This window comes from Echinops telfairi, unplaced genomic scaffold (assembly GCF_000313985.2).
Source record: "Echinops telfairi isolate 266 unplaced genomic scaffold, ASM31398v2 ScPeMD7_1957;HRSCAF=2489, whole genome shotgun sequence".
In the NCBI taxonomy this organism is placed as follows: Eukaryota; Metazoa; Chordata; class Mammalia; order Afrosoricida; family Tenrecidae; genus Echinops; species Echinops telfairi.
In genome coordinates this window covers 2,455,442-2,466,320 of record NW_022105855.1, presented here as the reverse complement: position 1 = coordinate 2,466,320, position 10,879 = coordinate 2,455,442, and the positions used below count along the sequence as shown (strand labels likewise).

The window sequence follows — 10,879 nt, the reverse complement described above, 5'->3', positions numbered from 1 at the left end:
GTGATCTGCCTTGTGATTGGCTGCTGTGCTGAGATAGCCTCACTCTCTCTATAAATAGAGGGAGATCTGGCAGCAGAGAGATGAGAAGGACTGCTGGTCTCTTACAACTCTGCGCCATTTGTAGTGCTTATAATTTAACTGTTAATTTCTTATATATTTATCTGTATATGATTTAATAGTTCTTGTTATATATCTAATTATCTTCATAAATAAATATATTAAATTATCAGCAATTTGGTCTTATCTCTCTACAGAACCCTGTCTAACACAGGCACCAAACTAAGTGGACAGTTTTCCATACTATACCCTCTCAGTTTTAATCTTTCTCTAATAGTTCAAGTAAGTGTATGCTTAATGGTTATCACAAAGACTTATTTTGGCACTGGTGCCATAGAAATGGCTATGCAATGGGGTTGCTAACCACCAGGTCAACAGTTTGAAACCACCAGCCCATGGGCGGGAGAAAGAATTCGTTTTCTACTCCCAAACAGTTACAGTCTTGGAAACCCACCGGATCAATTCTACCCTGTTCTACAGGGTCATTATGAGTTCGAATCGACTCAAGGCAATGAGATTGATTTGGGGTTTGGTATCCTCCACTGAAAGCTCTTCTCTATACCGTAGGTTCCCAAACTTATTTGGTCTATTTCCCCCTTTTCAGAAGAAGACCCAAAAAAAAAGCTATTCAGTGCTCCCTTGGCAATTAACCATTTTGTTCGACAGCTGATAAAGCAGGATACATGCTTCTGCAGCCTCTCAGAGTGTTCCAGCACCCCCAGGAGTGGTGTTACCCACTGTGGGAAACATTTCTAGATTACTCCTCAGGAATGACACAGGGAAAGAATATTCTAATTTCTTCATGTAGATAATAGTTTGCATATGGTTTTATACATGAAAGTCAATTTTGCTAGATGTAAAATTAATGGGTCACATTTTCTCACCCCTGGGTATCCTAAATATATTGCTGTGTTTTTTTTCTGGCACAAAGTTTTTCTTTAATAAAATATTAATGCTAGTTCTGTTTTCTTCCCCTTTTAGAGAAATTTATCATGGTCCCTTTTTTTTTTTTTCATAGAAGCTAGAAATTTTTTCTTCATTTTTAAATAGTCATTTTACAAGAATACGTCTTGGTGTTATTTGCTCTGGTTACATGGTTCTACATAGCTGCAGGGAGAGACTATACTCTTTTTGCATCAGTAGTTCCAAATCCTCTTTTATTTAAGGAAAGTCTTCCTGAATTACAATTTTTCATATTTGTTCTGTTTCCTTGTTTTGGTTTTCTTCATAGATGCTTACCCGTAACTTGTATCTTCTTTGCCAATGGTCAATATTGGTCATGTTCTCTTAAATCTTTTTTTACTTTTTTTATCTTACTTTCTACTTCATGGTCCTTTCTCTTTATTCATTCTTGTGTTCCTTTTAGTTCAGACTTTATTTCTGAATTGATTTTTTCTTTTATTTATAATTCTAGAATTCCATCATCTTACTTCTGAGTTTTCTCATTTTGAGTTATATTGTTCTTCCATATGCTACTGGTTTCTTACTGCCATTTTGAACCTTTAAAAAGAAAGCTTTGATCTGTTCTATGGCATTATCATTGCAAGGTGCTTCTATAGTATGAACAATATTATTCTGCTTATTCATTTTTCCCCTTTAAAGAAAGTTTAAATAGAATTTTATCTCGGTACTTCTTTGGTGTTCATATTTATGTGCAATTCATATTCCTTACAAAACATTTAAAGTAATTTTTCAAACTCAGAAAACCTACATCTGTAGTTTTCAAGTAATATCCAAAAATATGCCCAACTGCTTTCTGAGATCTCCTACCTGAATCTTCCCTTTCCTTCTTCTCTATTGTCCCTGACTTGCTCAATTTCAGTTCTACTACCTGTTTAATTTTGTTTCCATTCAACATGCCTTGGGAAAAAACCCTGGTAGGTACATTTCTACAGTGCACTAGGACCAGACTGCTCTAGCCTCTACTATCTTTAGCATGGCCACACTGCACTTGCCTAATATTGGAGTGAGCAAACGCCCACCCGCCCATTTCAGCTGTTGCTCTTAAAATAGCCCACTACAGTGTCCAGTAAATAGTTGAAGCTATTTAGGAGTTCTTTGGTTCTTAAATCCTATGAGATACATTATTGACTCTTTGTGCTTATTCCTGCATAGATATTGATACTATAAAGGCATTATGGTTAAGTTGGTGGTTTTTCCCTTACCTCATTGTGCTCTGAGGTACAGGAGGTAAGATTCAATTTCATTCCCATGTTTTTGGATTTACTATCTAATTTTAATCAAATTTTGTATTAGAAATAAAACAAAACTATGACATGTTCATAGTCATTTTCCCAAAATACCCCCTTCAAACTTAACACTCAAACAAAACAACCAACTATGTTTTATATTCATCAGACATTTATTACATCTACACTTAATTTAATAGTTTCTAAGCCATGTTGTATGTAATGTCATTCTCTTGAAAGTGGGCAAAGAATGCTCTAATTCTATGGCTGCAAAAAATTAATTTTAATGCATTAGTAAACCATTACTGGTTTTCAGAAGACTTTTTAAGTGCTCAGGTCTTTACAGTTCAGTTTACATATCTTTACATTTCGAAAATTCCTTCAAACACCTAAGCCTCAGTGTTTCTGTTAGTCTTGGAATAAGAATAATCAATATAATCAAAATAATCATTCCACAAAAATACAAAGCGTCTTTTAAAATCTGAACACGCTGAGCTATTAGTCACACATTCAAGTCTTACAAATTGTTTCTTCCCTTCTTCCATTGTCCAAAGGGTCAGGAAATGGCACGTCACAGGCCAAATAAGACTGCCTCTTTACATGCATAAAGTTTTTGTAGAATATAGTCATGTACATACCCATATCTAGGGATAATTGTGAGGATGGCACAAGACTGGGTGGTGTTCGTTCTGTTATACTTAAGGTTGCTACTGAGTTGGAACCAACTCAACAGCACATAACATTTTTGTACTAGTAAAACAATACAAACGAGTTTCTGCAACAGACATCATACACCTAAGACTAAAATACTATCTAGTCTTTACAGAAAAGATTGGTTGATTCCTGTTCTAGTTTTGGTACTGTAACAAAATAGCTTCCTCAAGTAACACTTGGGGACTTTAATGTTAATTTTGAGAGAGACAATGCACTGAAAGATATTATTTAGTATAAAGACACTTAGTATACATGGCCCCACGGAAATTAAAATGCCAGTAGCACTCCCAATCCTGTGTTACCGAAAATTCCTCACATTTTTCTGAATACCCTGGGGGAATTTAGTTGAGAACCACTGAAAAAATATACTAGCTTAAAATAAGAAAGGTGCAAATATAGTCCATTTAAATTCTCAACACAAGATATGCAATGAAGTTTCTTTTTTAAAGAAAAATAAATAAAATTAAGTTAATCCTCTTTGACACTTAACCTGAAAATACACCACCTTCTTAGTAAAATTAGGCTTCATAATTTGATTATTGTATCAAGTCATCATGAAGTCTTATTAAATTTAAAAAGTAAAACAATGAACATAAGGCAATCTTACCGATTTGTTCCATCCACATTTGCTTTATGAATGAAATTAAGTTTTGCATCTGCCCAATAAAGCTTCTGTTCCTCATAATCTACAGTCAGTCCATTGGGCCAGTAAATGTTAGTGTTTATTATAACGAAGCGAGTTGAACCATCCATTCCAGCGCGCTCTATCTTTGGCACTTCACCCCAGTCTGTCCAGTACATGAACCTAAAGCGGGGAGGAAAAAAAGATGATGATGTAAGCAGGTAACAGGCAAATCCTTGCAATTATCACCATTAAATCAAGGAGGCGCTCTATTAAGAACACTAAAATTGAAACCCAAGATGTGTTATGTTGTTATATCATAATATTAATATGTGCCTCTTTGCAACCAGCAAGCACTTCATCTAATAACTAATTTAGATGAAAATCCTCAGATGCAAAAACCACCGGATCAAAGTTGATTGGGTAACAAGCTAATTAAACTGCCTCAATGTACTTCCCCATAGATTATTTATTAATGACAAAGAATAAAACTATCATTTTAGAGACATTACACCTGGGGGGGCACCAGTTTAAATCATGTCAAAGTTACCATCAAGAAGTAAATTAATTGGTACCATGTACAAGGGGGCTGTAAAAAGTTCATGGAAGAATTCCATTATCTTTTTCATTCCATGTTCCCCTGTATTTTTTTTTTTAAACATTTTATTAGGGGCTCATACAACTGTTCTCGCAATCCATACATACATCAATTGTGTAAAGTGCATTTGTACATCATTCTCAAAACATTTTCTCTCCACTTAAACTCCCGACATTCAGTCCTCATTTTTCCCCTCCCTCCCCGCTCCCCCCTCCCTCATGAGCCCTTGATAGTTTATAAATTGGTATTTTGTCATATCTTCCCCTGTACTTTTTGAAGCCCCTTTATACTCTTATTTCTTACTGTGAGACACTGAAAGGAGCACAGCATCTCTTATGTTATATGTACCTACTCTTGAGCATGGTAAATAAAATAAAGTGATTATAAAATTAATTATTTTAAAATAACCATAAAAATTATCTTTCTCCTTAAGGTAGGTACAAATAAGTACGAGTTCAGTATTTTAAAAGCCTTAAACAAAACTTCATTACTAAAATAGTAATAGGCAATTCTGTGTTCTCACCATGCTAATTAGTATGTCTACTTGCTTCCCAGTTTTTAAGTACCTCTGAAAATAAAAATTGGCACTTACTACTCTATTTTTCAAATCTATGAATCTGCAAAAAAAAAGTCTGAAAACTTACTCAGAGACCAACACACCCCAAAACTAACCCACACCCACCCCCCACCCACCAAAAGGAGATTGGCACCAAAATTCACTGATAATTCAAATTATTGATACAATTTCTTTCTGAGACTACTAAGAAAAGTTCCAGTCTCCCGATAATGGTATTAATATTAGGGTTCCCAGAACAATCTACAACCAAGGGGCAAGAATGAATAAGTTACTCCCAATATCATCTGATAGGCGTCTTGAAGGCGTAATGGGTTGCTAACTAAAAGATTGGCAGTTCAAAACCACCAGCAGCTCTTCTGGAGAAAGACGAGGCTTTCTATTCCTATAGAGAGTTACAGCCTCAGAGACCCACAGGGACAGTTCTGCCTGTCCTATAAAGTCATTATGTATTACAGTCAACTCAATGGTAGTGATAATTTCATCTGAGGATCAAACAACTTAAGAAAAGTTACTTTTTAAAGGGAAGAAAAAGAACTGTAATTTCAAAAACATATATTTAGTTAACTGAAAATGAAAATATATTCCCTAGTCAGGAAAGGATAATTGCTATAAATAATGTAAATAATTGGTACAAAATCAAAATAAGTGGATGAGATACTAATTGTCTGTAAGTTCCATATAAATAATATTTAAAATGCTTAACAGTATGTTGGAGTTGTTATATGCTATCAAGTTGATTGCCACTAACAGCAATCTACCCACTAGAGGTGGCCAGCAAGTATGAAAGAAAACTTTTTTGAACAATATCATCTGAAAATCTCAATTCCACAGGGAGGAAAAATCGTAGTTAAGTAAAACAACAAGTGGATATAGCCATGTTTATCATGTTATTCTTCATGTCTTATTGTAAGCATAAAATAGTTTTACAATACTTTTCTAAAGCAGACAAAAAATGAAGCAATATAAAAAGTACACACTAAAAATTCTAAAATATTACTGAAAGAAATTAAAGACCTAAATAAATGGAAGGATATTCTGCATTCTATATTTTTAATATCTTAGCCAATGAACTCAATGCAATTCCTATAAAAATTCCAATCACTTTCTGTACAGAAACAGAACGCCAAATCCTCAAATTTATATGGAATTGAACTCACCCTGTGGGTCAACTTTCATCCAAAGCATAAACAGATATCTGTATACGGTAAATACCACCAGCTAAGTACATACTCCTTAGAACAATCAACTCTATGAAACTATAAAGACAACCTGTATCCAGGAAGAAAGCTAAGAAGGCAGCAAAGGATAGGAAAGAAAGACAAATAGAAATAGCAAGCACAAGGAAGTGGAAAAAGGGCTATTAGACTGTAGTGATTAAAATCAATGTCATCAAACAAAATGTGTGTGAATTGCTGAATGAGAAACCAATTTTTTCTGTAAACTCTTACCCAAATCATAATTAAAAGGTTGTGTTTTTTGTTTTGTTTTTTTTAAGTTTCTTGGGATGGACTGATGGCAACTAGAATTAACTATATAAGAACAATGGGGGATTTTTTCTTGAAAATGTGGTAAAGGGGAAAGAGAAAGTCATATATATTTAACAATAATGAAATAAAATGACAATGCAAAATACAACCATCACTCTATCAAAAGACATGTATCTGTTGTATCAAAACTCTCCCTCTTCAATGGGTCTTGGGGCTCAAAACCATCAAAGTCAACTAGCACAACAATGCACAAAGACAATATGCCATATATCGTACTTTGGTGAGCAGCAGCTGGGATCTTAGAAGCTTAAGAGCAGCCATCTAAGGTGCCACTATCTGTTTCTTCTTGTCCAGAAGAAAGAAGCATGATGAAAAAATTAAAAGACACGTGGAACAACGGATAGATACATGAACCATGCAAACATGATTTCACAATCTTGAAACCAGAAGAACTAGATGGTGCCTGGCTACCACTACTAGGTCTGAACGATATCATAATAGAAGATGCTGCATACAGTGGGAGGAAAATGTGGAACAAACTTTCATAAACACGACCAGGCCTACTGGTTGAATAGAGACTGGTGGAATGCCGAAGACTATGGCTCTCAGTCATCCTTCAGGTCTGGAAGGGAATCCACCCCATGGCTCAATTTTTGGTCAAACAATAATAGACAGGCTTACAAAAGGAACAAAAAACAGTAGTAATCAATCATTTGAGATCAAAAGGGTGGTATTTACCATGAGAAAAGTTCAGAAAGAAAAGGAAGAACATGAAAAAATAGAAAGTAGGTAAGTGACATTACTTTGAAGGAAGTTTAATCAATGAGATAAAACAAAATGTGTATGAATTGCTGAATGTAAAACTAATGATCTGCTTTGTAAACCTGTACCAAATCACAATAAAAGGAATTTTTTTTAGATCTTTAAATAGAAAAATTTCCCTCATTTCTAAAGTCAGCAATAATAATATGAAGGAGGCTTCAGTAAGTTCATGGGAAAAAAAACCCTGTTATCTTTTTATTCCGTTTTTCCATACATATTTTGAATCCGTCTCATACATAACTGTGGAGGTAGGATCCTCTCAGAGTCTGTGAGAGCTGATAAGTCCTGCAATAGTTTTTCAAACAAATGCTGAAAATATTAACTGTAACGCACTTTTCTACCACTCCTATCTTAATGCTATAAGGCAGCTCTCATTTGATGGCAGAAGTGATGTACCAGAAGGATGAATAATACTGTTCATAAAATGACAATGCTATCTCTAAGGTGAACCAGAAACATATATAAACCATAGGTGCATGATGGATTTGGGGCTTGCACTTAATTCTAGCCCACTCTGGAACAATTAGTCCTTCTGACATGGCCCTGTTTGGCACTCACCCTCATGAAGAGATCACTGCAGACACAGGAGCTATAGTGGGTGGTGAAAGAAATGAGATGGTGCCCAGTTATCAGAAAGACTAGTGTCAGGGGTCTTAAAGGTTTGTTTTCAAATAAGCAGCCATTTAAGTGAGGTGTCAACTAAGTCCACATGGAAGCAGCACATCAGCTTGTGTGAACCAAGGATTGTAAATAATATAATCCAAATCTAGAGGGAATGGCATCAGAGCTTAAACTGTAAACATCTAATGGTTTGTGGAAAGCTCTGGATGATAGTGGAAGCCAAAAATCCACTCACAGATCAAGCCTCTGGTGAATTCCCTCCAATCATAGTTGAAAGATGTGAATAGCCCTGTTTCACACAGAGACCACTGTAAAGTTGATTATAGCACACATAGCTAAATCAAAATGTAATAACATTTTATCTCCCTTATGATTTTGACACATTTTAAAGCTGTTAAAGTTTTAAAAAAATTTTAAGGGGTAGTAAACATAGATTCAAGCCTCTGGTAAAAATGTCCTCTGCCCGTGGAACAGGGATGAGAATATAGAGTGCATTGGGTGCAGAGGCAGTGAGGTTAAAATGTAGCATCCTATCATTTGATCTCCCTTATAATCCACTTAAATTTGTTCTAGTTTTAAATATTTTTCTGTTTTCTTTTCCACTAAAGTTTTTAACCTGCTTTACTTTGTTATTCTCATTAGCTTTTTTGGTTTGTTTTTATAATACTTTCTTGTATTTGAAATCCACGATAGGTAAATCTATAGAGAAAGTAACTAGATTAATGGTTCCTTGGAGATATAGCAGGGGAAGTGTTTGGGGGAAAGGGGAAGCAAGTGAAAATGAGTGCAAGAATAAAGAAAGTGTTCCAAAACTCATTTATACAACTCTTCTAGATGTGACTGAACTATTTAACTAGATGATATGTGAATTTTATGCCAATAAACTATTGGGGGGGAGGGTTACAGCAAAAAAAAAACCAACAACAACCCTATGGAGTACTACTCTGCTTCACATGGATTTCACCATGAATTGGAATTGAATAAATTAATCCAAGAGCTGAGACTTACTGTTTTCAGAAGGTAATGAACTACTAAATTCATTTAAAATGTATACTATACTTACATTAAGCTAAATATGAGTTCAAGCAACTATAATCTCCAACTCTATCCATTACCATAGGACTCATTCTAGCCTCCTTCCCCTTGCTTGTCTATAATCTCCCCCCTCCAATAATGAAACTTAGCTCCCACGATCTGCCATCCTTTTACGTAAATGTTTAATTCCAGCACACTCAGGCACAGTGGTTTCAGAAGTAAGAGCCTGCCCCCGTGGGAAGCACCGTATCTATGCACAGGGTGACTGCGCAGAACTGACTCCACGGCAGTGCGTCTGGCTTTTTGCTTTTGTCTTCATGTCAAGTTCTATCACCTCCAGTCACAGGCACAACTCACATCCAAAATTACTCAGGTCCCAACTCTTTTTACCCAGCCCCTTTAAGTGAAGTTGTCTCACACATTTTAATACAATTATTCTGCCATAATCTACTTTCCATCCTGGGATCTCCAAATATTGTTTTTGAATACTTGCACGCATAAAGGTTCTCTCTACTGTGAAGTACTATGGGTTCTGAGAAGTACGCAGTATGTTTTAATGTTTGTGATCCATTACATGTATCTTAGAAACAATTTAATCATTCATTCTTCAGGCAAATACATACATTTCCAAACTCTTCCTTAATTCTGCTAAAAAAAAGTACAGAGTCTAAATGATTGCAGGTTTATCTCCATGTACATACTTACCCCATAATCTGAGGAGACTCCTTTCAGAAAACTGAACTTTCAGATTGCTAAAAGTTGCCTGCTCACAATTAGACTTCAAAAGAAAAATGTTAAGTTTATATAAGAAACAGATCTCCAAGTTTTACGGTCTAACGTAAGTTTTGAAAATGTGACCTACGAGGGGATAACCCCCACAAAAAAAAAAAAAACTGGAACTTTTTTTCAAAGCTATGTATTTAAATTTTCTTTACTTTCTTCAAAGTAATCTCGATTGCACTTAATATTATTGGTCAAATCTGCAATTCCATCCTTGGAAACATTTTTCAAACATACCTGTTTGGATGGCTGACACCACCTCCCTCATTTTTTTCTTCACCTCTTCTACAATGTCAAATAGCTGTGCTTTCATGTCCCTCATCAAAAAGAAAGTTACATGGAGAGAGGTCAGGTGAGTAAAGTGCGTGGGGCAAGAGAAGCTTGCTGGTTTTTGCCAAAAATTGTGCACTGAGATGGCTGCATGAGCGGGTGCGTTGTCATGATAGCAAAACCAGTCCCCCACCTGCCGCAAATGAGGCCTTTTTTTGTTACACACTGTTATGCTATCTTTCCAGAACCTCTAAATAGAAAGATTAGCAGTCTGACCTGGTGGAATGAACTCCAAATGCACTACAAGTTAACATTTTTGTCCCTTTGCGAACTTAATGGACGTCCAAATGAGGTTTGTCATCAATCAACATTTCACCCATTTTGAAATGGGAAAACCACTCACACTTGAGTTTTTCCCAGAGCGCTGTCCTTATAAACTGTGTTCAACATCTCCAGTTTCTGTGGCGTTTTTCCCAAGCAGGAAACAAAATTTCACAGCTGCACTCTGTTCTCTTAAATTGGCCATCACAAAGAAACAGGGTTTGAGCGAAACTGCTTTCACAAAAAAATTCACTGTGACCAGAGAGAACCTTCCCAGGCAATGCCTCTGGGTGCACTAACTCAGCAAGTTGCTCGATGCTCACCTAGCATACTATGAAAGCAGTTTTTTCCAGTTTGGGGATACTCCCTCGTATGTATCTGTCATTAAGAAATTAATGAAGGTGTCAAACAATTACATTGTACTGCTTTCATTTTTGTTTAAGTTTTCCTATATTAATGATTGTACAACTCTTCTTGCTATGACTGAACTACTGAAGTGTGTGATATGTGGATTAAGAGCCAATAACGGTTTAAGAAATAAAAAAAAAACTATGTTATAATAGTGGGTTATAAACCAAGCTGCTATAAACCAAGCTGCTAGCTACAAGGCCAGTAGTTCAAACCCATCAGTCACTTCAAGTTAGACAGATGAAGTAGTCAGCTCCTATAAAGATTTAAGTCCCCACGGCTATCAAAAGATATAGCATCTGGGGTCTTAAAAGCTTGAAGGAAAACAAGCAGCCATCTAGCTCAGAAGCAACAAAGCCCACATGGAACAACATATCA

General features: G+C 35.7%; 1 protein-coding gene across 1 annotated transcript in view; it reads right to left on the bottom strand.

The window, feature by feature from the left end:
* Positions 1 to 10,879, bottom strand: part of LRP6 (LDL receptor related protein 6) — a 168,821-nt gene that overhangs the window by 107,115 nt on the left and 50,827 nt on the right. The window contains exon 3 of the mRNA XM_004716210.2: positions 3,568 to 3,765. Coding sequence (XP_004716267.1) covers positions 3,568 to 3,765 — 198 coding nt within the window. The remainder of the gene's footprint in view (positions 1 to 3,567; positions 3,766 to 10,879) is intronic.